The sequence below is a fragment of the Camellia sinensis genome, chromosome 3 (assembly GCF_055761805.1).
Source record: "Camellia sinensis isolate YWXY chromosome 3, ASM5576180v1, whole genome shotgun sequence".
Lineage (NCBI taxonomy): Eukaryota > Viridiplantae > Streptophyta > Magnoliopsida > Ericales > Theaceae > Camellia > Camellia sinensis.
In genome coordinates this window covers 208,719,310-208,745,824 of record NC_138963.1, presented here as the reverse complement: position 1 = coordinate 208,745,824, position 26,515 = coordinate 208,719,310, and the positions used below count along the sequence as shown (strand labels likewise).

Genomic DNA, 26,515 nt, shown 5'->3' with positions numbered 1-26,515 from the left:
GACCTTGGTATTTCTGGCCGGATGTCAATGAGGTCCGGTCGGACTTCAGTGTGTTTCCACTATTTCTTACTTTCAGGTTCAATATAGGTTGGTACAAGGTGCAATACTGAAATTCTGGGGTAGAAATACAGTGGGTATGGCAGGTTGGAATTGTTTAGAGCTCGAACTCGGATTCCTTTATTGAGAATTCAAACCACTGACTTAATGTAATTGTCATCATCGAGTGCTCAGAATAAAGCGCCTAAGTCTTACGAGCGGTCAAAATTGGGGTGTCTACAGGAATTCACCACAAACACAGGCAGATGGCTATACCAGACCACTGAAATTCGTTCAGGCACGACAAACACCAAAGGAATTGCACCTTTAGAGGATTTAAGGTCTCCTAGACCAGGCGAGTGCACAAGAAAGTGCGATACAAAGATACAAGGTGCACAAGACAGTGCGATGTAAGATGAAATGCACTAAACAGTGTGATGTAAGTTGAAATACACTAGACAGTGCAATATAAGTTTGAAATACAGTAGACAGTGCGATGTAAGTGAATGCACAAAATAGTGCTATACAGGTGCACAAGATAGTGCGATGTAAGATGAAATGCACAAGATAGCGCGATGCACAAGATAGTGCGATTGAGTTGAAATGCACAAGATAGTGTGACGCACTAGACAGTGTGAATTGGGTTTGAAATTGTGCGGTATGCACGCAGTGATTTGTGCAATGATGCACAAAATGATTCATTGTGCGATAGATGCGTGAAGTGAGATTATTATGCGATAGATGCACAAAATGATCAAATGAACAAGATTTACAAATCAATACAGTGACAACACATGTTCCATGCAAGATAGACAACCGATGCATGATGTTAATTGAAAGCATGTTCTATGCAAGAGACAAGAGCATATTCTATGCAAAATTGAAAGCATGTTCTATGCAAGAAACTAGAGCATATTCTATTGAAAATTGAAAGCATGTTCTATGCAAGAGACAAGAATGATGCAGGACATGTGTGCAAGATAAGTGTATGTGAAAATGAAATTCTATGCAATAGAAGACAACAAATATGTAATTTGACGGAACATCAGAACGAATAATAAGTGTTATTCAACGACAACCTTCGACTTACCCCTCGGAGACTTTGCAACGTGTTCAAAAAGAAGACACGTCATTTATATTGGCAAATGGTGCATGCTCACGTGTCGGCATGCAGTCTCTGAATTTGCTGAAGTTGAAGCACACAGTCTCTGAATTCGCTGAAGTTGAAACACACTAAGATGCTCCAAATTTTCCCTTTTTTCGTTTGCTTTGCAGTTTGGAACCCATCTAGCTTCAGCTAGGTCCTTGTTATATTGTTCTCTCTCTTGACCTGGGCTGAACCCTGCAATTTATGAAAGAAAGAATCTTGTTTTACACATATGTTGAGAATGGCACAGCACTCTAAGCATAAGATGATTTATTTTTTGAAATTTGAAATCGAGGATGAGCTATTAACCGGGTATTGAGCCTACAACTGACCATAGTACACCACACAACTCATCAAAGGAAAATCAAAATGAAAACAATCTAAACACGACTATTTACACTTAAAACGACTCAAAACAAGAATCGAGACAAACAAAGACAACAAACACAACACTTGGATGTTTACCATCAGCGGGAGACCATTCAGTTCACGGGGAGCCCACTGCTTCTCCAGGTATTGTTTCCCACCCTTTCTTATTTATGATTCTCACATCACTTTGGCACTCCATCTTTTTTTCTCTAAAAAAAAGCTCTTTCCTTACTTTTTCTCTCAGCGCATATCTCTCTATTCTTTAATGTCTCTTATTTTTTATTCCACCCCGGGATGTTTAATGAATAAGCTGAAGGTTGTGGGCTCTTGCCCCTGGTTTTTTGCTAGATTTTCCTTCTTTCGCTCACAACTAGTGAGCTTTCCCACAGAGGGGTTGTGGTGCGACTGGATATGCAGCAGATCTACAACTGACATCGGTTGATGATGCCCTTGGCTTAACTTGACCGAGATGAGTTACAGCATGTCCCATCGGCCAGGTATACAATTGATGGGTCTCATTTTGTACTTCCCTATTCCGATTCAAACGCCAATTTGGGTGTGATCAAACCCGTCTAGATGAGGAGGTCGAATATCCAACTCCATTTCCAGTTCATGTTTCGCACTTAGCTCGATACTTCATTGCTTGGAGGATGAGAGAGCGCTTGGCCCCCTGCTACTAACTTCCGTTGTGCCCTTTCTAGTGAGTATGTTGACAATGGGGAAAAGACTGAAAACTTGACTCAATTATGCCCGTAGTTCATTATTTGTTCATTTTTTGATTTTTTTTGGCTTTCTGCTAAAACAATTTTGACTAACATGAGAGTTGGATTAACATGCTTGTTCGACTTTCTGCTTTGAGATCATGTAAGTCAGGTTGTGAGCACTGAAAATTTTCCTTTTCGGGTCCAAGAAATGATTCAATTTTGGAAAAATGGAATAATTTTTGAGAAAATTAGTTAGCTTCATTAAAAATCCTCAAAATTGTTTTTACAAATGGCCATTACTCAACCAACGCGGAGTTTATTCTTGAGATGCACAACCTCAGATCTAAACTTGATTTGTCTTGTAGCTGAATCTTCTAATGGAATAGGGCAACCGAATTTGAATGAAGATGAGCACGAAGATGAGCCAATGTACATGGATAGAAGCAGAGTTTGAATAAGGATAAATCAACCAACATGGATGAGACAAGCAGGTTGAAAATAGTTGGGGCCGAACTTTAGAATGAAGTTGCCTACGTATCCCAAAGATGGGAATTAGGTTGTACGTAGTTCCTGGGATTGAGGTTCACTCAGGTGTTGATGCTCTCCTTTTGTGCTCTAACTTTTGCCAAGGCCGCCCTTTCAGGTTTTCAACCTTGCGAGCTCTATTTTTTCCTTTTCATTTGTCTTTCTTCTTCTTTTTTTTTCTTTTTTGTTCTTTGTTTCCATTTTTTCATTTTTGTTCTTTTTTCTTTTCTTTTTGTTTTTTTTCTTCTTTATCTCTTTTCTCTTTTTCTTATTCTAACTTTTGCCTAGGTCGCCCTTTCAAGTTTTTGACCTAGCAGCCTCTCAAGGATAGAAAAGTTTAACTTGTCTATGTTGATCAGTCGTAGGATCTCTAAGCCATCTGAATCCAAGAGAATGGCTGTTGTTCACTGATTAAATAGTCTTGATGATGTAAGAGCCCATCCAATTGGGTTTAAATTTGCCCCTAGCGTCATAGATAGGAACTTGATTGTCCTTCAACAAAAATTTTCTTCTCTTAGATTCTGGGATTTGGCTCTTTCTGATCTCCATTGGCTTGAGAAATGACCCAGTTTTGAATCTTCAAGTGTATCTGACCTTTTTTGCCCATAGTTCAAGGGCTGCTTCCCATCCAGCTTTGGAAGCTTGCTTTGATGACATCTGACCTTATTGCCCCTAGTTCACGGGTTGTTTCAAATTTGTCCATGCTGCCTTCTTTGATGATATACAACCTTATTGCCCCTAGTTCAAGGGTTGCTTTGAATCCGGCCATACAAGCCTCCTTTGGTGACATACGAGCTTATTGCCCGTAGTTCACGAGTTGTTTCAAATCCGGCCATGCAGCCTCATATTTTAGTTGATCATTGAACATTCAGAATCAAAGTTTAAAGGCAAAAGGGTCAAGTCTTGAGGCCGAGAGTGATCCTTTGATGTATAATCTTAAGATCAATTCCAAGCATGCCTTTATAAGACCACGCAAAACATTTTTTGATATCTTTTAATAAAACGACTAGTCACTCGCGCTTTCCTGAAGACAATGTAGAACCAATCTAGATCAAGATAAGATCTTTCTCAGTACTCTCACTAACAAACATGATTTCTTTATTAAGGGCTTAGTATGCCTCTCTTCCTCTCAGTTGATCAAATTTTTACAAATCCTAAGGAATTCCTTCCTATTTGTTTTCATCACCACGTTAGAAAAGTTTTGAAAAACTTTGGTCAATACAATGATTTAAAGGCACAGAGAAGTAGGTGAAAATTACTGTCGTTTCATTCTGATCTTCTGGCGCAACTGGCTCTATGGTAGAAACATACTCAAAAGAAAGAGTGTAAAAGACAAACACACAAAAAAAGAAAGTGATGTTCGAGTTAACACGGCCGAAATCACCAACCTCCGACATAGCAAGACTGACTCAATACAACAAGATTGACTTAATACAAAAAAAACTGACTTAATACCCAAAGCTGAAAGTAAAATAAAAAACATTTGCAAATTCCTCAAAACAGTGCGTGTCATCCGCCATATCTGGAGTAAAAATGAATGCCATCAGTAGGTGGTTCCTCCCCGATCACATAGTCACATCCTCCCCCAAGTTCATCGATCTAGCACCGATAGACTTTGCAAGACCTGGTGTGGCGATGACCTTGTTGTCAATTAGATCTTATATTTCATGGCGAAGATGAAAACAACTGTCAGTGTCATAGTTGGTTTGTTAATGGAAAGCACAGTATTTGGCAGTTTTATACCTGGTTGGAAGGGGATTAGGGAGAGGCCGAGGCTTAAGGGGTTTGAGATGGCCTTGTCCTATGAGGTTTTGGAGAGCTTTGGATAAGGTCATGTAAAAGGGATTGTAGGTGCAGTTTCCAGTCCTGCCAGGGTTGACTGAGGGGTTGACAGGTGTTGACTGGGTTTGATGATCTCTTACGGGTGTAGGATTGGAGCTGAAAGGGGTGATTTTAGTATGACATCCCTTTTCATGATTTATCCCTGGATTCGAAATGCTCCCAACCTGAGTGACAAAAATGTCATCGACAATTTTTGCAACAACTGCAAGCACTTGCTGTTTGTTCAGCCCTTCGATCACGAAAGCCTCTATAGCCCACCGAAGATGTGTATCAGGATCGATACTTACCCTGACCTTGTTCTTGCAATTTGCTTCAGCTTTGCTAAGGGATTGGGTCGCTATATCAGAGTGGGCCAAGTTGTTGTCGACATGTCATTACCCAGACCTGAGATGGCTTTAGGTTGGCCCTTTTCAATTACAGTTTGCCCTAGATTGAGAAGCCTTGTGGGTGGCCTGTGATGTGGTCGATGATGGAGCCAAAATTCTAAAGGCTAAATCTGCCATAGTTCTTTGCAAACCTTCAATCATACTTATCAGCTCAGAAGTAGTGGGTTCATTGGTTTGAGATGATTGGGATTCAAGTGCATCCATCATACACAAGTTCGTGTTTTCTGGAATGAACACCTCAGGCTTGGGTAAATGGGCTAGGGTGATATATATGCTGGGGTTGTAAGTGGATGGTAGTGTATTGATTAGGTTGAGATGTGGAGGTAACAGGTTAGTGTTACCCTGAGGTCTTTTGGTGGAGCTATGATCTCTTCGTCAATAAGATCCAGAACCTTATGATGAAGACAGATGCAGTGGTTTGTATCATGACCTTGTTGTTGATGATAGGTACAATATTTAATGGGGTCATGTCTTGGTGGAAGAGGATGTGGGAGGGGTGGGGGTTCTAGGAGTTCTAGGTGCTATTTTTCTAGCAATATTGTCAAGGCTTGAGAGAGACTCATGAAAAGAGGATGGAAATTTTGGGCTTGAGGCCGAGTTGAAGTGGTTGGTTTTTGGCTATTGATGAGAGTGGTGACGGTGTTTACTTCTGAGCATTTCATAGTTGTGCTACCATTGGTAGTAGCATTGGAACTACGAACAACATTCTTCTTCAAAGGCTTACTACAAGAATTTACACATTTGCCGACCAAAAAATTTTTGGTCGCAAAAAAATGACATTTGCCAACCAAAATATTAATTAGTCGCGAATGATCAATATTTTTGGCGACCAAAATGAGTTAGTCGCAGAAGGTTACATTTTGGCGACCAAAAATGAGTTAGTCGCAGAAATTGGTATGCTTTTGGTGACCAACTTCAAATTTGGTCGCGGAAGGTTACATTTTGGCGACAAAAAAAATTTAGTCGCCAAATTTGTACTTTTAGCGACTAATATTTTAGTCGCCGTTGATTAAGATTTAGCGACTAAAAAAATTTGTTGCCGAAGGTATCTTTTTTGCGACTAATATGGTGTTTTGGTCGCCAAAAGTGTTTGGGAGGGAAATTTCAAACAGGGAGGGGAGAAATGAAATTTTTTGCCGACAAAAAAAATTTGGTCGCCAAAGTAAAAACGACGTCGTTTTGTACCTGGAAAACAAAATAAAAAAATGCCCTGATCTCCTCTGTCTCCAACTCTCCCTCTCTCTGTGTTCTCTCTCTTAATCGGCTTGTAATTGCTCAAGAATTGCGACCAATTCCAGTCCAGAATCCAACATTTCCTCCTCAATCTTCTCTCTCGTCTCCTGATCCTCGGCCCTGGCTAGACGAGTACACCACACAATCTTCAATCGGTTCTGCAACAAACACTTAACAAGGCTGAAATTATCAAATTGGAGATGACCCAAAAGCTTGGTCTCAACTTTAAGATCATCATCATCAAAACCATTATGTTCTTCTTCCTCGTCAAACACAACAGTAAAACCCACATTATCATCAATCATAACATTGTGGGATTAAACTTGGAAATCAGTGATTAGGTTCCCAAAGGAAACCATCTGATCGAAATCATGATTCGACATAGGGTTCAACAATTTCTCAATCTCCTCCCTCTTGTTGGGGTTATTGTTCTTCAAAACACCCAAAACCTCATCAGCGGCGGCGCCGACTGTTCCGGGAGGCTTACCACCGCCCAATTGCTGCTGTACGAGGCTAAGCATGGCCTCATAGGGAACCCTAGTTTTCTTCGTCTTGGTCTCGTAAAAAAAGGCCCAAATTTGATTCTACTAATTATGGCTCTGCAATAATGCCATGGGTTTCCTAGTCTTTTCCTTCTAAATTCTACCATGTGTGTATGCTATCATGGTTCTCGGACCCTTGGTTCTCTTGTTTCTTTCTACGATGATGTTACTGGTAAGGCCTTACCCTGGAACTTTTCTGGTCATTGTTTAAAGGAAACTCACTTGAAGATCTTACATTTTTTTTTCTGAATATGTTGATTTCATTTATCCATAAGAACTTGTAGTATTTTGTTCTTTGCATTATTTGTATCAAATTACTGAAGAAATTTCTCAAGCGATATCTAATGAAAACAAGGTCACTTTTTTAGGCCTTAAGACTGAGCCATTGAATGGAACATACTTGGAAAGAATTGGACAGTCATCTGATGATCGAAAAAACAACCACCCCGAGCAGGAAAGTTGCCCATTCTCATGGGCTAGATCTCCAGAGAATTTGCTTCAGCAGGAGACATATTTGGCCTTGGCCACTGCATTCGTGCTTTTGAGGTTGCTCTATTTCCTTTTACCAACTCTGTCTGCATGTACTCGATTGGTTTGGAGACTGTACATCCCGAATATGAAGTTAAAGAGCTTGTGGGAACATCCTCCGACCTATCTGAATCGAGCAATCCAGTTATTCAATTCCCTAAAGGAGCCCTGCAAGAGAAGTAATTTGCAAGAGGGAGCGATGAATGCTAAGGCATGGGCTTCAAAGGCCTTAGCTTCGGTTTCATTTGGGGATGCAAACACCAGCCGAGTTGTGCCAGTAAGTTGCTCTCACTTCACTTTTTCCGGCAAAATTAGGCTTTTAGATTCTCCTTTGCTGCAGAATCTTTTCTGTGTCCGTCTGCAACAAATTCATGATTTGATTTGGTTTTCCATTTGGGGCTCAATGTTTCATGGTAAGGTGGAAAATTTTACATTGGTTGGTTGTTGTAGCAACCGTCATTTCTATGTAATTTAGAATAGAATTTGTTATCACCGTCCCAAAAATAAGAAATGGCTTTAATTTTGTGAATAGCTTGTAAGCTATATAGCCTTGACTGGCTGGTTTGGACCCCCTCTTGTTATTCTAGATAAGTTTGTCATTTATATATCTCGTCTTTCTATGTTATTAACATTTCTTGATAACTAATTTTAAGCAACATGTTAAACAGCAGTTTAGAAAATGCTTTAGTGTATGACTTTTTCTTTTCTTCTTTTCTTTTCTTCTGGCGGCTCTTAGAACTTTACTTATGTTTGTGTATATACTTAAAAGATGTTTAAAAACTGGTTAAACGGGGAATCTGATCTGAACTGGTTGAAATTGGGTAGTTTGGTTCTAGTTTTAAAAAATTTAGAATCATTGAATATGGTTTCGTTAGCAGATTAATGCTCAAAAGAGTTGAACAAAACAAACTGAATTTTTGATGTTTTCGTTAATTTTAGTATTCGTACGTATAGGATCTTCCATGTGAATAATGGGTGTTCTCTTCTTTTTTTAATTTTATAATATGATGAGGAATGTTGGACTGAATTTCTGGGCAGCCCCGTTTCTCTCAATCTGAGCCCTAATTTCAATGTCATCTTGTGAATTAATTTGAGCAGGGTTTTTAATAACAATGAACTCAGTGGCAAGATTCCTTCAACGCTAGGACTACTGCAGACTTTGGAGATATTGTGAGTATCTCTATCACATACCCAATTAAAATCATAATAAGATGCTAGCTGTGAATACCCATTAAATTTTTTGATATATGTATACAGTGTTGGCAATGGATTTTCCTGGATATGGACTCACTGGTGGCCCTATCCTAATTTCAATCTCATTGTTTTTCGTTCTTGTAGTGACATGCCTGTTAACAAAGCACATACTTTTATGTACCATTGAGTGTAGTTAATCCTAATCTGATCTATGTTTGTGCATTTATATCATTGATCTATAGACCTTATTCAAGTACCCAATAAAATAAGAAAGTCTAAATACATAGAGAATCAAACACATAATAAACACAAAAAGATCTCACAAATTTACAAATGTCTCACAAAAGCAGAAAGTCTATGTTTAGTTTTCTACATTTCTAACATTGCTCTAATTAAATTACTGCGCTGGACTTTGGCAAAACAGTTGACATCACATGAAGAATGTGTTCCTATAATTCTTTTTCTCTTACATGAGCATTCACTTAGAATCTTTTTCTGCTAGTGACTTTTTATTTTCCCCAGTTGCCAAGATCACATCTGAGGCAGGTGCACAATGAATTTCATGAAAATGCCTTGCAGGTATGGACTATGAAACTATGAAGAAACCTATATGTTGATATTATAAACATGATTCTAAAATGTGTACTGAATTAAATTTCAAATTCACATGAAACTAACAAACAGAAAAGAAAAAGACATGATCTTGGTTTTGTTTTAGAGTTTTTAACTGATTTGAGTATATATACAGATGGCAGGAATTTCTGTTGTGGGTCGAAATTATTATGGTGTGTTCCTGTTGAGAGGTACATTGCTTAATGTGAGGGAAGCAAGCCATAAACAGATCATGGCGAACGCTGAAATCATGAGCATCAAGTAGATTCTTGGACTTCAGCATGGAAAACAGTATGACAGTGTGAAGACTTTGAGATATGGTCATTTGATGATCATGACTGATCAGGTTTAAAGCATTTAACTTCTTGTTTTGTTTTTTGTTTTGGTTTTATCTATATACAATGGACAATGGTTTGATCAGGATTTCCCTCATCCCTATCAGTCACCTATTTAAAAGCCATACGTTTTGTTTTTGGTATTTTAGGCTAAAAAAGCCCCAAAAGCTGACCTTTATAGCCTAAAAAGCTGAGGAAGCAGCCCTTTAAGCTGGTAACAAAATGTCATTCAACTTTTACGAGTTGATCTCTATCTACTCAATCTTGAAATCAAGTTCAAGTTCGACCAATTTATACACAAAAATCAAGCTCAAAAGGGCTCCTAATGGGCTTATATGAAAAGAAGAAATGCTAAATTTAGGAAAATTCCTAACTATAATGATGAAAATAACAATAAAATTGAGGAAGTTATAGAAATGGTTTTTTTAGAGTCAAAGTTTGATGTTGTTACGCATGCATTGCTGATCTTAGTCCCTACCATTCATTAGAACATATGTGACGGCCACAACTGTTTGCCTGTTTTATGCTCTTATGCCATCATGCACTAGTGAATGGAGAAGCAGTGGCGAGACTGCATTGTGGGGGAGAAAATTTTGGAGGTCGTTTTCTTGTCTCCTAAAAGAGGATGAAATTGATCAAAATAATGCTACTTCTCACCTAGTTGACTTTTTTGAAATCTATGAACTTATTCATACATGCCATGATAGTTATAATGTGAAGAAGTGATTGCATCAAATTTCAATTTCTAGTTAATACTTGGGTTTTTGTGAAGATATTTTATCATGGAGAGTTTAGGTAGATCTAATAATGTTATTTGAAACTCAAAAGAGTACTGTACTTTTAAACCTAGAGTCTGATAACTTGATCCTTCTAGGGAATGATATCTCCTTGCCATAATTAACTAGAATCTTGTAGTACAATTTAGGACATTCTGGCTTTATACCTAAAGCTCACAATGCAGAAGAGCTTTTTGTCTGTGTGTGTGCAGCTTTTGTATTAGTTTTTGCCATTAAAGTGGTGATACGGGAAACGCCTTTTTAATGATAAGAAAACTTGCTAGATGGCGGTTATCAGCTGTTTGCCTGTCCAGAATTGCCTGTTTTATGCTCTTATGTCATCATGCACTAGTAATTGGAGAAACAGTCATCAGACAACATTGTGGGGATGAAAATTTTAGATGCTGTTTTTTGTCTCCTAAAAGAAGAAGTTATTAATCAATAGAATGCTACTTCTCACCTAGTTGACTTTTTTGAAATCTATGCATATATTCATACATGCCATGATAGTTCTAATGCAAAAAAGTGATTGCATCAAATTTAATAGGTTTTTGTGAAGATATTTTATCATGGAGAGTTTAGGTAGATCTAATAATTTTATTTGAAATTCAAAAGAGTGCTGGACTTTTAAACCCACAGTTGATAACTTGATCATTCTAGGGAATAATGTCCTTGCTATAATTAACTAGAATGTCTTGTAGCGCAATTTAGGACATTCAGGCTTTATACCTAAAGCTCACAATGCAAGAGAGATCTTTTTGTCTGTGTGTGCAGCTTTTGTATTTGTTTTTGCCATTAAAGTGGTGACATGGGAAATGCCTTTTTAATGATAAGAAAACTTGCTTAGGTAAATGTCACTGTATTGTAAAAGCAATTTGAGGTCTCTACTTTATTAAATGTCTTGATTGAAGGATTTTTATTTTATTTTTTGGCCAGATTGTTTGATGGATATTGTGTCTATTTCTATATCATCTTTTAGTTTGTTTTAACTTGTCTGTGGAAGGTTTCACTTGGTCCACCATTATTTACTTGGCTTTGTTGCGAGTCTTGGTGGCTCTGTCCAAAGATCTTTTAGTAAATTTTCTTAGATATGATAACAAATCAATGGATGAGAATGTAAATATATAATAATTACATCTAACAAGCATTGCACGAGTTGTTGACAATGTCATTTAGTATTCTCCTGTTCCATATTTTAATTCAATTTATAGGTGACAAAATTCTACCTTTTGCAGTCAAGTGGCCGATATAAATATAAATGAAAAAGGAAGATGAAACTAAGAAAATGAAGATTTTCTGGTCACCTTCCGTGCGAAAAGAATGTAAAGCAATGCCCTCTTTATTTCTTCTTTCTTGGTTCTTTTGCAGGTTTCTAAACCTTTAAGCTTGCAATGATGCAGGCTTGATATTCACCTTGCAGCTTGTATCCAAACCTATGATTTTTTCGGTTTTGTGTTAGGCCTAACAGTCTTTGGCTGTGACTTGGGGCCTCTTATTTTTGATTAATTATACTCTAGATGAAAGTTAATGAGATCTTTTTTGGTAAGTGATTTAATGAGATTTATTGCCCTAGAAATCAACATAGGAGTTTTAAGGGAAATGTAGAATATATTTTGTTTTTGGATCAGTGTTCCTAATGGTTCATGGAGATAGTAGTAGACTCGTGAAATATCTATTAAGTGGCTACCTGTTTTAGAAATTTTCCTTGATCTTCATCTGCATAGTAAAATCAATTTTAGTGAATCTAATGGTCTGTTTGTTGGAAAATTCAGTCAGAAGTGAATTTTCTAGGAAGGCTTTCTCATCCGAACTTAGTGAAGCTGTTTGGGTACTGTTGGGAGGATCAAGAGCTGTTACTTGTATACGAGTTTATGCAGAAGGGAAGCTTGGAAAACCATCTTTTCAGACGTAAGAACTTTAGCAAAGAACAAAAGAAAAGAAAAGAAAAGAAAAACTAGTTGTCCATGGTTATATTGCATTGAATTGATTGCTGGATTTTTTTGGTTGTGCAGGGAGTTCTGCTGTTGAGCCACTTTCTTGGGACATACGGCTCAAAATAGCCATTGGTGCAGCACGGGGCCTTGCTTTCTTGCACACATCAGACAAGAAAGTCATTTACAGGAACTTCAAAGCATCTAATATACTGCTTGATGGGGTGAGAATTTATATGATCGTGCCTCGTAAGTTAATGAGTTGGATTTTATACTTGTGTTCTGAAAAGGCACTGACAATAAGAATAAGTAGGAAAAGGAACTTTGAATATGGTGACTATCTTGGAATGGAATGTGTGTCCTCTGTTTGAGTGACAAGGGAATGTAAGAAAAGAGTTGAGTACATTTTTTTTTGGGTCGGGGGAAGGGGAGGGGAAGTTGATCCCGGGGCTCGAACCTGGGTTTTAAGCTTGGCTTACCCCTAGGTATCCATATATTTTTTTTTTGCAAAAATTTGTATCAATTAGAGGGGGAGGGAACGTCAAACTTGTGACCTCCTCCTAGTGAGGAACGAATCATGAATTCTGGCCAGTACTTGTTATTTGTGTTTTCTTAATGACAAGGTCTATAATAAGGTCTCAAGACTTGGGAGAGTGACTTGAGCACTTATCTAGAATACAGGGACTGCCATTTCATCTTTTTAAATCATTCACTGCTGGAAAATACACATTTAGCAGCGTTTAAAAAACGCCGCTATAAGTGACATAAACGCCTCTAATTCTTTTTGCGACGTTTAATATCAAACGTCGAAGACGCGGCCGTCGCTATAACTTTATGACGTTTGGAAAACGTCACTATATTAGTATAGGCGGCGTTTTTAAAAACGCCGCGAAATGTCCTATCCTTACAGTATTGTGATGTCACTATAGTTTTAGTGACGCTTTTAAACGCTGTCATAGATTTTTTTTTAATTTAAAAAAATTCCAACCGTTAATATAATAGTGGCATTTTTTATCTTTTTTTTTTTTTTGGTTGAAATTATACTAATTTTATGTGATTGAACTAAAAGAACACCTATAATAAAACTAAACCTAAATAGCACTAATATCAAATAATAACTCTCATTCAAATAACAAAATGCAACATTAATTTACTTTTCCATTCAATTTAATATCAAATCACCATTACCCACAAAATAACATATCCAAAAATTGAATTCACAATTTTCAACCAAAAAATTACTACTTTGTATACAAAGCCACAAAATAACATTACCCTCTTTTCTCTCTTACCACTCCCCCATTTAACACAATAAGAAGCAAGCGAACCAAAACACCCAACCCCCCAGTCAAATTAGAGGGGAAAAAAAAAGAAAAAAACAAATAAAAAAAAAGAAAAAAAAGAAGAGAAATAAAAATCTAAAGGAAAGCCCCATCCATCCTTCGCCGTCATTCTGAATCGCTCTCCATGCTGCTTCCCATGGCCTTCAATCCTCTCGGTCTCTGCCAATCATAAAACATAATAATAATAAAAAAAAAGCCAATAAAAGATGTGCCGTGAATAGATAACAAAAATAAATATAAGAAGTTCAAGTTACTGAATGTTATTTTAAATAGTCACATTAGGTCAAATTAACATTGGGCATTTCAAACTACTAGAAAGTATACAATCCCATGTCATAATCATCGTAATGTTTCTTTGAAAAAAGAAAAATAAGCTAAAATATTCTAGTACAAAAAAATGCATAAAATATTCTACTTCAATTAATACACAAATTACTTAAAATGGAAAGTCATCCTAAAGTCACACCTCTGTTCAATCAGAATAGAAAATTTTTCACTTTTAACAGCTGACCCACTGTTTTTTAAAAAACTTATTTTAACAGCTGACCCACCATTTCTAATGTAGAATAAGTGAAATAACTACAAACCAAAGGTATGTATTCTACACTCAAAACATAATAAATGACCATACATGAGCCAGAATACCACGTTGAAGAGGGAGCTCAGTAGATGCAAAAAGACCAATCGCTAATGTGACTGTACGTGCAAACTCTTCTCGAACTCTCCAGCTTTTGTGTGTCCAAGCATAAGACCCTGCTCTCTTGACAATGACAATTGGTGAAGAAACCTAAGACAAACAATCATAATTCATAAACCAAGTGCATTTTTATTTTTTTGTGGTTTACCCTTTTTCTTCCACAAATATGTCAATAGACTAAGAAAGAAGCTTAACATGGCACAATGGCAGTATGATCTACACAATGAGACAAACAAAAGAAATCTAACAAACCAGCAATTCTGTTGAATAACACCCCCCTCTTGCTGTGATATACTATATCATCCCGTATATAACAGTTTCATACATTCTAGCCACTATTACTAGACAAAATCAACATCAGCGGACTTGAGAAAGTTAAAAAAAAAAAAAACAAAACAAAACAAAACAAAACAAAATCTCAGAATATTCAAGATATTTAAATCAAATCAAAAGATTTAATTCGAAATCCATGATTCAACAGCAGTGCACTTTAGTTAAGTTCAATTCCAAATATCAAAGAAATTAAAACAAGCAATACCTATACGCAATTAACACGAATTTCAGTCCACCGAAATTCAACTATATAAATAAAAATATTATAATCAACAAATACTGGAATTCACTCCCAAAAAATAAAATAAACTATATTTAGATTTACAAGTTTCATTATTGATGAATATCACTACAAGTCCACAATAATGATGATTCTGAGATTGTAGACAGTGGAGTGCTCACCTTAGTAGACGATGGTGGCGGCGGTGGAGCTTCGAAATCGGTAGAGAGAGAGAACTTCGAAATCGGAATCGCTCTAAGATGAATCACCAAGCTGAAGTAGGAACCCCATTGTTCTTTTTTGTCTCCTGCAAATAAAAGACATAAAACAAAACATTAGAGTGAAATCAAACAAAAATTCTGCTGGTGTGTAATGTTGATAGCCAAGTGATTGAATCATTGTGTCCCTGTCTGAGGACGGCAGAGTGTGCAATGTTGCAGGTCATCTGCTGCAAGAAATGTGAGAAGTAACGATTAACAGGGGTATTCTTAAACTTACCAACTATGGAGCTTGTGATGCTTGCTTCTTCTCCCACTTTCCAAATGGAAGGTCAAACTTTAAATTGGTTACTTCCTAAAATGTTGAAAGAAGACCAGAACAGCAAGATCAAGTCTTTGCTTGATTACTTCGCCATATCTCTGACAAGTGCTAGAGAATATTAAGGATGAAATACATAGCATAATGATAAAAGACGAGGGCTAGATGAAACAAAGAAAGGCAGGTTTTACTTTGAATAAATTTAAAAAACCCTTTCATTGCCCCTTCTAACCAATTAAACCTCGCTGCATAACTCCAAAACCAAACCCTTTATTACACCAATTTCAGACCTTGAGAGTCCACAATAGTCACTCTCGAAGACCCTCTTTGAGAAATCAAAATCAAACTTTAGATCGCAGTTTATAAGAGTGTGCTTCGCCCCATCAGTTTCATGTTTTTCTGTTAGTCAAAGAAGCAGACCACCCAAAAGTCCCACACTACGATTTAAATGCCCAGCATCTGGTGCATTTAATTAGAGCTAATACTTTTACCCTCACGTTGAATTTTGTTATCCTGAACTTAAAAGCAAGTAAGCACGCTGGTGCAGTATTAAATCACAAATTCATTAGAGTAACAATGTTCCATAAATACACATGTATCAGTAACCCAGCACCAAAAAAATGAATACAAATGCATCAGTATGACTAATACATGCATAATGATTTCATCTAGTTAGCACATGCACAATAAGATAGATTTATAATTTTATATGACAGATTCATGTTAATTAAATGTGTCTATTTCACCTAAAAATATCATGCATATGTATGTTAATTTCCATGAAGCGCCTTGAACAAAAAAGTCAAAAGTTATGTTTTGTTATAAAGATTAGATTTTATGTTGCACTAAGAAACTAAAAGAAATCAGATGGGCATTCTTTCTATTGGTTACCTAACTATGTAATCCACTATCAGTCACATTAATCAAGCGCAACACACATGCTGAAAGTTCTGCATCACGCGTTTCACATGATTTCGCACCAAAAAAGAATAGATGTAACACATGATAAGAAACACAACGCACTCCGGAAATGTCTGACTACAATTAACAGGAGTATAATTACCTTACACCACTAAATTGCTCTGTCTTAAGAATAGCTGCAATTAAGGCATAAGATAGGATAAGCAATAAACAGAACAAATGAAAGAAAAAGATTATCATACCTGTTTCTATTGCTGCCACTGCTTCCAGTGCCACTGTCAAAGTAATGAAGAAATTGGGGCCCGGAATTAAATCAAGTAGAAATGTTCTACAAATTGACTAGGAATGCTAAGCCCGACAATAAAATTTCAGGAATATTGGACACAACATTAAAATTGAGCAATACAAAATGGGATAGTTAAGCAGAAATTTCCTCACAATCTACGACATGAACAAATTGTGCCTTTGCACTGTCAAGTGGAAAGCAACAGTACAGATCACAGATTGATTTCAAAAGGATAACCTAAAAAAGGCATGAAAACCACATAAAAATTAAGTCTTTAGCATCCACAATTGACAACAATTGAAACTAATAATCTCAAAACTTCATGGACAACAATTTGAGAAAATTAAGTATAGCATAACATCTTCGTCAAATTAGACTTAGACACTGACCATTGAATCTAATTGTCATAAAAATCTACTAAACATGAATTCTTGAGGTGTCGCAAAACATAGAGAAATATAGAGCAATCTCAAATTCCATAAAAGTAAAACCAAATTATGATGATATTCACTAACCTTATGTAGCAAAGCTTCTCTCTGATATCCCTAACAGTCTCAAAGTCAGCAATCTTACTCATCATACCTTCACACAAAACTCTTGTTCGCCAATCAAAACAAAAGCAATTACTGTGAAGAACATTAATGGCAAAACAAAAAAAAAATACAATATATTTGTATAAACAGAACAAAAATCTAGATAAAACACTATAAAGAGAACACAAATAAAAGCAAAGTGGAAGTCAAAATCTTTACCGGTTTTGTCCCAAACTACAGGATCAATAAAGGGGCCGATCTCGATAGTTCAACCCATCCCCTCTTATCACTAGTCCAATATCCAGATCTAACAATGTGTGATCAATAAGAGTTTTTAAACTTGGAAATAAAAAAATAAAAACTAATTTCTTTAGATCTAGATCAAGCTTAACAAAAGGAGGTACAACAGATTTCATTAACTAAGCTTTTGCTAAATCAAGTGTAGGAAGAAGTGTGAGCCCACATTTTATTTATCTTAACAATGAAATCTAGAGCACAAGACTAGCATGCACATAAGAACACAATTTATAATTGATGACATGTTCTTCAGAGTCAAGAATTAACACATGAACTTCACGCATGCCTCTGCACATTTCCATCATCCTACAAAACATAAAAATTCTTGGTATCTTCTAGAACAACAAGATTCCACAAAACCACAAAGCTTAAAAATGCCTTTGCACGTTTGCCTCTGCACATTTCCATCATCCTATAATGGCATATGACACCTGGACACCATATAACTGTTCCAACAATTTATTTCAGCCACTAACATGTGAGAAAATAACACTTACTTTTCTCTTATAAATGAGGAAGTCTCACTAATATGCTATTAGTTCTTTACTTCTTACTTTGTTGGCAAACATTTTCAGAAGACGTGCATTTGATTACAATCTAAACTAGAAGCAAAAGTTGTGAAGCAAATTGATCATTATTTTATCAGTAATCAATAATGAGATTTCTAGATAGCTCAATTGCCTACACTACATCTATATCAGTCTTTATCACTACTGTCAACTGATTAAACCAAACTGGAATTCATAACCCAACAGAGCTCCATAGAAAAAAAAAAAATTGACAATAATTTAGACTAAAGGATTAAATTAAACTGGATTTAAAGCTTAAGGTGAACATTCTTCAACTTAAAACAATAAGAACCAAAATAAAATTTAATTCAAATACAAGGTTGAAAAGTGTGATTTACTCCATAATTTAAATATATTAACAATATAATCCAAGTTGATCAGTTTGTAAATACTCACGCCCAAGTCTTTTCCGAATTTAATTGGAGCATATGTCAATCAAATACAAGGTTGAAAAGTGTGATTCTACTTTTTCATCTTCTATTTGCCCACAAAGACTGACATATTTTTCCCTATAAAATTTGAAACATGTAGATCAAATTTAGAAATAAAGTAATTGTATTTGAAGTAATAAACAATTTTTTTTTGAGGGAAGGGGGCAGGAGGGTGGGGGAAGCATGCATAAAAATTAGTGCAGTTAAAACAAAAGATAAATCCGGAAGCAACTAGCAGTAATTTTTATCTTTTGTGCAAACCATGAAAAACATTTGAGTCCACTGAACTCACTGCAATAGTTTCTCCAAACATCTTCCAAAGGTTTTGACAACAAGGGCATCCACTTTCCTGTCTTGGATGGCATATTTTAGGTTTTCTAGACGGTCAAGAAGCAAATACTCCAAGGCACTATAATCATTAGTGTTTACATTGGCTACAGATCGAGCAATATCCACTAGCTTGTTTATCTGCCATTCCAAGGTACTTTTAGCAACTTAATTTACACAAGGAAAAACTCGAACAAATTAAGAAACCAAATTATAAAATAAATTGTGCAAGAAATGCCATAATATCCGAAAGGACAAAGTAAAAGACAAAAGGTAGAACAAATTGTTATTGTTACCAAAATTTATAATCCAAATTAGACACTAGAGCAATTCAACACAGACATCTTCCAAAATTTCTCAATTAAATTTGGTATAAAATCAAGACTTTCTATATAGTATGCTGGTTGTATTTCATAAGATGCAAGGCAAACTTCGTAAATTGGAAATTTCTTCTTGATAGGCTTTACTTGTTTATTATCTTTAGGTGGAAATTTTATACAGAAATAAATAATTCCTTTTTATAAATAAAAAGGTTTAGATAGTGCAAACAGGGAAATTTTTTCCAAGAAGTTGATTAATAAAATTGATTATTAAAAATCATCATAATTGTGGAAAAGTTTATTGAAAACAGGGTAAAGCATTCCAAGTAGATTATACATAACATATGGATTACTAAAAATCATCTTACATAGTGGAAATTAGAACTAGATGTTTTCACATAATATCCAAAGAAAACTGTATTGGCATGACAAAAATATAGTTGGATTCATTCAAGAGTGTAACAATTTGAATAGAATGTATCAGTACCAACATATATATGTGTCCGACTGATGAGAGGATAAGAAACCATCTTTCTATCATGTCAAGAATGGCATCAACTGCCATTTGTTTCGACAAATAAACCCTCAAAAACTATAAGCTCATAGAACATCACCACAGGACATTACGTCCTCCTATTGAAGGACGTTATATTTTGCACATAGTTTTCATACCGGAATATTAGGAAATCTTCCCAATCGAAAGAACATATTTTAGCACAACATAACCAAGCCTATGTCTAGAAAATAATCTTGGCCAAATGTTAGGCAGCAGACAGATTTAGTAGATATAGACAACTAGCAGCACATTAAGGATGGATATACTTGATAATAACTTTACTACAATTGAAAAAGGATGTATTACAAAAACAAACGTAAAAAAGTTGAAATGACATGATATTTAATAAATCAACAAAACAAGAATATGGTTCTTGTGCTTGCATCTTTAGAAACACTAATAAAGTTGAAGGAGAAGAGAATGATATAGGAAATGATTGAAATCTTACATTGGAAAGTCCAAGCTCTATCTCTTCTTGCAAATCATTCAATATAGAAATCAGAACCAGGGGTTTTTTACCTACCCATAATTTTTAGAATGGGCATTAGTATAATTTTTATAGATGAGAAAGGGTCAATACATGTAGGTTGATAAATGAGGGATATGACAGGATCATTTCAAATCAAACATCAAAACCATTCATAGAATATCGAAGGATCGATTTCACCTTAAAAAAGAGAGAGAGAGAGAGAGAGAGAGAGAGAGAGAGAGAGTGTGGAGCTCACCGATCTGAATCGCTGAGATGAACTTCGATTTCCATTTCGAGAGAGAACTTCGAAATCGCTCGGATGAATCACCGATCTAAATCGCTGAGATCGATCTGAACCTATGAATCAACAAGCTGAATCTCTGCGATAATTACGGAATCTCTGCGAGATAGCACAGAGAGAGAGGGAGATGGAGGGAGACAGAGAGAGAGAGAGAATGGAGCTCACCGATCTGAATCACTGAGATGACCTTCGATTTCGATTTTGAGATATGAATCACTGAGACCGATCTGAATCGCTGAGATCTGAATCACGATCTGAATCGAAACCGAAGTGATATGAACTCAGATCTAAATCTAAATCGAAATCGAAGTGATATGAACTCAGATTTGAATCGCAATATGAAATCGAAGCGATATGAACTCAAAATTTTAAAATTTCGAGATATGAGCTTCGATTTCGAGATCTGAATCGCTGAGACTGATCTAAATCGCTGAGATGAACTTCGAAATCGCTCTGATGAATCACTTCGATTTCGAGAGAGAACTTCGATTTCTGAGGATTCCATTGATAAGCAACTGAATCTCTGTGAGATAACACGCATTTGAAGACAACAGAGAGAGAGAGAGAGAATTTGCCAGTGCATCGGTTCAATTTGGGAGTTGAGATTCTCAGATTTGAAAAGGAAGCGCGTGAGATAACACGCATTTGAAGACGTTTATAAACGCCTCCTATTCATAAAACGGCACCGTTTTAATTAAAGAAAAATAAGACGTTTGTAAAACGCCGTTAAATATTAAAAACAGTGACGTTTTAAAAAACGTCGTTAAAAAAACGCCACCTAAACCCATATTTCCTGTAGTGATTCAACAAAACAAGTGGTGTATCAACATCACAATCATGTAGATAGATATTTCCTCTAACGGCATTCATGTAATGAGATTCATCCTGTGCATTTTCCATTGAAACAAACATGACCTACGATAAAATGGGGCAAACATGGAAAACAATTATTCTGAAAGCTTTTGTGTGTTTTGTTTTCTTTTTACAGAACTACAATGCAAAAATCTCAGATTTTGGCTTGGCGAAATTAGGGCCCTCAGGTGGAGAATCGTATGTGACAACACGAGTTATGGGCACATATGGTTATGCTGCTCCAGAATATGTTGCAACAGATAAATATGAATCCTTTTTTGTTAAAATGTTTAGAGAATTGAACCATAGAAATTATTCCCACAAGACATCTTCTATGAACAAGCACATGAGAGGCAAAGGTTCCTGTTTATATGTTTTATTTGGTCGATAGTTCATATGATCTAGGTCGAAAGATAAAAAATAAAAAAACCCGTCCCTTGTGGAAAAATGAATTAGTTCAAATTTTCAATAGGTCATTTATATGTGAAGAGCGACGTGTACGGTTTCGGTGTTGTGCTGCTGGAAATGTTGACCCCAGTGGGCAGCATAATCTGATTGATTGGACAAAGCCCTTTCTCTCCAACAAAAGGAAGCTGAAATCAATTATGGATGTGCGGATAGAAGGGCAATATTCTTCAAAGGCAGCGTTGATTGCTGCTCAACTCACTATACAGTGCCTGGAATCAGAACCTAGAAAACGGCCCCCCATGAACGAAGTTATAGATATCTTAGAACGGATTGAAGCCATGAAGCAAAAACCAAAAGAATCCCAAGCCATCTCTACACACTCTACAGCTCATCATCATCAAAATGAACTAGTGCATATTTAGTATAATCTTTTCCTGTCATCAAAATGAACTAGTGCATATTTAGTATGCTAATTTTGTAGGCAAGTAAGTGAAACTGATAGTCATCTCTCAACCACTCTCTCTCTGCTATTCATTCAGTAGTGATATTTAGTATCTTTTTTTTTTTTAAATTTTAATTTAATTTTTTTTTTATAGCTTTTTTACAAATGAAAGAGGCAGAGAATACAAGACAACGTGAGGAGATGCAGCGGCAGCTTTTTGGACTTCAGAGCATGTTGGCGCAAGTTTTGGAAAATCACAATCCACCAAATTCTCGACAATAGATAGTCATGGTAATTGGTAAGTGTGTTAAACCATATTTGATTATATTTATGTTCAAAGTAAAGGCAAATAAACGTTTGATGAGAATATCATAGAGAAATGATTGTCTTTAAACTAATTTAGTTCAATATTTAAAAGATGGAATTTACAGTTTAGTTTATGTTGACTAGTATAGAAACTTCAAACATTGTAATGTTCCACTGATCCAAGGATGAATAGTTAAACAAGAATTTTTTACTGTTCCATGGAAACCAAAATGTGATAGAGAAGGCAAAAAACGAGCCGGTTGGGGCAAATAGTTGGAAACAGCCTGGAAACAACCCGAGATCGTAGTGGTCACCTCGGCCTAGATCAAACAAACTTGTGAAAGCAAGTAATGCTTCAATAGGACACATTATTAGTTATGTAGGACATAAAAGTGTGACAAAGTAGGCAAAACCGGGGCGTTTGGGGTCCAAAACTGCTCTGAATTAGCTCCTCTCTATTTCTTTTTTTTCATTCTTTTCTCTTCCTTTGGTGGTCTGCATGGTGAAGTATTGCATCAGTCATGATGGTGGACTGATCTGGAGCAATTCTGCTGGTCTGCATCAGATCTGTCTGGATGCTTGTGGTGGTGTGCTCCAGATCAATTCTGGTGGTGTGCTCCAGATCTGTGGTGGTCTGCTCCAGATCTGTGATGCTTGTGGTGGTCTGCAGTAGATCAAATCTGGTGGTCTGCTCCAGATCTGTCTTGCTTTTTCCTCATCTGTCAATCATCCTCATCTGTCTGGATGGTCATCCTGATCAGTCTGGATGCTTGTTTTTGGAGTAAACTGGTGGTCTATATTGTGAAATTAGAAATTTTCACAATTTTTGTAAGAAAAAATGTCGAATTTCACAATTTCTCAAATTGAGAAACTAAAAAAATTACAATGCTTAAGAAACTGCGAAAGTGCACACTTTCTGTATAGAAATTGAGAAACTTCTTGATTTTTAAATATTGTGAAATTTCTAAATTTCAAATGCTACACATTAGAAACTCACCCAAGAAAAAGTGCACAAATCATCATCATGGATTGTGGGCCTTATTCAAGATAATATAGTACTGAGAACACCATACATTTTGTTGTATGAAAATGTTAGTGTTTGTATTTATTTTGATGGAATATGATCTTCAGGTGGTGATGTCAAATGACATTGTTACAGAAGAAAGAATACAAATTAATAGTCAACTATATATGGTGGTGACTATCAACACCAATTCATAGTTTGTATTTATAGGTAACAGTCAACTATCAATACAAAGAATTAATGATCGATGTATCAAATTTATTAGAGAGATGCTATATATTATTTGCTTGTTTTAAACATTTTTTTTATATCACTGATCAATACATGCATGATAAATATAAAGTAATATATTAGTATTTGCTTTTTCTAATACTTATCTCTAAATAAAAACGATTAGAAATAAAACTACCCAATAGTCACAAACTTAACTTTTTTGCAGGTATAAAAAGTTCCGTTTTACAAGTAGACTGCCTACCTCCCCTTTGAGGAGTAAATTGGTTTGGTTAATCAATCGAACAGCCTCTGGGTAGTCGAGTGCCACACCCATTATCCGGTCTTTCGGCATTGGCATCTCCCTTTGCATCAGTTCCGATATTGCCATGTAATGAAACATGTTCATCATCCATTCATTCATTATTTATCAATCTAGATATATAGGTTGCCAAAATAGGAGTTTAATTTAATTCACATGAAAGGTTCATTGAGGAAGATAGGAGTTATTGACAATATGGATCAATTTTAGTTGCCGTGTTTGGTTTCTGCTGTGTGGCACTATATTGGATCTGGAATGGTGGCTGATCCAATTTATTCTATAGACATAAGAATGCTATTGTTTTATTTACAATTTGATAATGGTAGTCATTTAATTTGCTAATGTGACCTTTGCTTTTCATGGACATTTTTCATTATTTGTCCAATTTTAACTGACATTATTTATCTTTTTCTTTGGTACAGATGGATAAACTCGTGCACAAAGCTAAATTGTACAGGACAAATTGGCACTTTTTGCATTTTTGGAAGGATTATATATTTTTGTATAGATGTATATGGAAAATATTAGGGTAGACTAGTAGTTATATTTTTGGATACACTACTAGTTATATTTTTTGATGGGTGTGTATAGAAAATATTTGGTAGACTAGTTGTTATTTTTTTGGGTTGATGTACATGGATAAAAATTTCAAACATAATAACAAGTACTTGTTATGTTTTAAATTTTATGCTAGATGAAATATGTAGTTTCGAATTATTTGTGGATGTAAACTTATAATAGTTGCTGACTTTAATTAAACAGGTTCAGAAATGGTTGATATATGTATTTTGTTGAATGTTGATGATTCAACTTATTTGTTGGTTTGAATGATTTCTTCTTTTTACAGATTATATTGAATAAATTGGATGGATTATTATAAATTACAGGTTTATTTTGTTGGATGTTGGCAACCAAAATTTGGTTTTGTTTTTATAGTTTTGGCGACCAATTGATTAGTCGCGAAATGTCACAATTGGCGACCAAACAAATTTTGGTCGCAGAATGTCACAATTGGTGACAAAGTTTTTTGGTCGCAAAATGTCACAATTGGCGACCAAACAAATTTTGGTCGCAGAATGAGACTATTGGCGACCAAAATTATTGGTCGCGAAATGTCACAATTGGAGACCAAAATTTTTTGTCGTCAATTGTCACAATTGGCGACAAAAAAATTTGGTCGTTGAATGTGCTAATTGGCGACTAAGATATTTGGTCGGCAAAAGGCGACTTTTCGCGACCAAAATGTTTTTGCGACAAAATAGATTAGTCGCAGTAATGATATATTTAGCGACTAAAAATTTAGTCGGCAAATCCAACTTTTCCCGACCAACGAAAATTTTGGTCGCGAATTACTTTTGCCGACCCTCAATTGGCGACCAAACTAGCGACAAAAAAAATTGGTCGCGGATAACTTTTGCCGACCAAAAATCGACTTTTAGCGACCAATTTTTTTGTTGCCAAAACTGTTAATTCTTGTAGTGGCTCATTATCTTCCATAATGATCCCTTGTTTGATAGTATCCTTGATTTGAACCCCAATTTCGAGGAGGTCCGTAAAGTTGAATATCATTTTCTGTAATATCTCAGCTTGCCTAGCCATATCTTGCTGCAGCGAATCTACTGATTACTGAAGATAGATCAGTAAATCCTCTAGATTTGTCGGAGGCTAAGCCATGATAGGGATAGATGGTCGTGCTTTGAACAGAGGTGATATAGCTGGTAAATGTCGGAACAGTGGAACCGATGAGCCCTGTCTGGCCCTTCTTTGCCTTGCCACCGGTGAAAGAAACACTGGTTGCCCTTGAACCAAATCTTCGACCTGACAAAGTCTATCAACACAAGTCCAGAATACCTGGGGGATATCAGAGCCTTCTGAAGCCATGGTTTCAAGACTACCTTGCAAAAGAGAAAACATACAACACCTTAGCCCAATTTCACTAGAACGAATATGATCACAGCTGAATGACTGTACTCCATACTTAATTCTGCTCCACAAACTGATATCAACTATACCACTGATATGAAGCACCCCTGTACAGTTTCACTGCAAAGCACATACTAAGTAAAGAGAGCCAAAACACCCCTATAAGGGGGGTAGGGTTACCCTGTCCTAGCTTTGACATGATCTAGGGTTTCACTACTTCAATCAAGCGGTTTTACGCAATCCTGCATATGGGTGAGCATCATGTCCTCAGTTGGAACAGTCACTATAGCTTTACTATATGCAGCTAGGCCAAATGGTCAAAAGGGGTACCTCAGTAAGACTACCTAATATACCTCTCACACCTAACATCGAGAAGTGAAAGGAGGATCAAGCGGTACAGCAGTAGTACAGATTCAAGGGTTGTGTTCCCAACATGGCAGAGCCCACGACCGGTCAACCTTTTGGCAAGCTTTTAGGCAAGCCTCCGGCAAACCGTCCAGGAATAACAGATGGCAAACACAGTGACTTAGGCGCACCAATGCAAATGCAAATGCAAAGAAACATATAAGTGTAGATAAAATTTCACATCATGAATTTCAAGTCAACTTCTCTATCTGTCCCTAGTAGAGTCGCCAGAAACTGTAGCTTGACTTTTTCATGCCCTTTTTTGAAAGTCGAAATAAGCCCTACAGTATCGGACTCCCACGGTTTTGAATCTAATCTCACAA

General features: G+C 36.2%; 1 protein-coding gene, 1 long non-coding RNA gene and 1 pseudogene across 3 annotated transcripts; 2 read left to right on the top strand and 1 right to left on the bottom strand.

Annotated features, from left to right (window-relative positions):
- The first annotated feature begins 6,859 nt into the window (after positions 1 to 6,859).
- LOC114314659 (5'-adenylylsulfate reductase-like 4) lies at positions 6,860 to 9,465 on the top strand. Its single transcript, XM_082922065.1, has 5 exons — positions 6,860 to 6,956; positions 7,153 to 7,725; positions 8,411 to 8,482; positions 9,029 to 9,085; positions 9,255 to 9,465. Exons 1-3 carry the CDS (start codon positions 6,890 to 6,892, stop codon positions 8,455 to 8,457), a joined length of 687 nt encoding a protein of 228 aa, XP_082778191.1. The 5' UTR covers positions 6,860 to 6,889; the 3' UTR covers positions 8,458 to 8,482; positions 9,029 to 9,085; positions 9,255 to 9,465.
- Positions 9,466 to 10,781: 1,316 nt separating this feature from the next.
- LOC145823069 (putative serine/threonine-protein kinase PIX13) lies at positions 10,782 to 22,504 on the top strand (annotated as a pseudogene). Its single transcript, XR_014365177.1, has 4 exons — positions 10,782 to 12,137; positions 12,242 to 12,384; positions 21,289 to 21,410; positions 21,623 to 22,504. The product of XR_014365177.1 is annotated as a putative serine/threonine-protein kinase PIX13 (transcript).
- Positions 18,500 to 20,183, bottom strand: LOC145823070 (uncharacterized). Its single transcript, XR_014365178.1, has 2 exons — positions 19,979 to 20,183; positions 18,500 to 18,795 (listed from the first exon to the last, which is right to left on the bottom strand). It is a non-coding gene; the product is annotated as an uncharacterized LOC145823070 (long non-coding RNA).
- Positions 22,505 to 26,515: the final 4,011 nt, after the last annotated feature.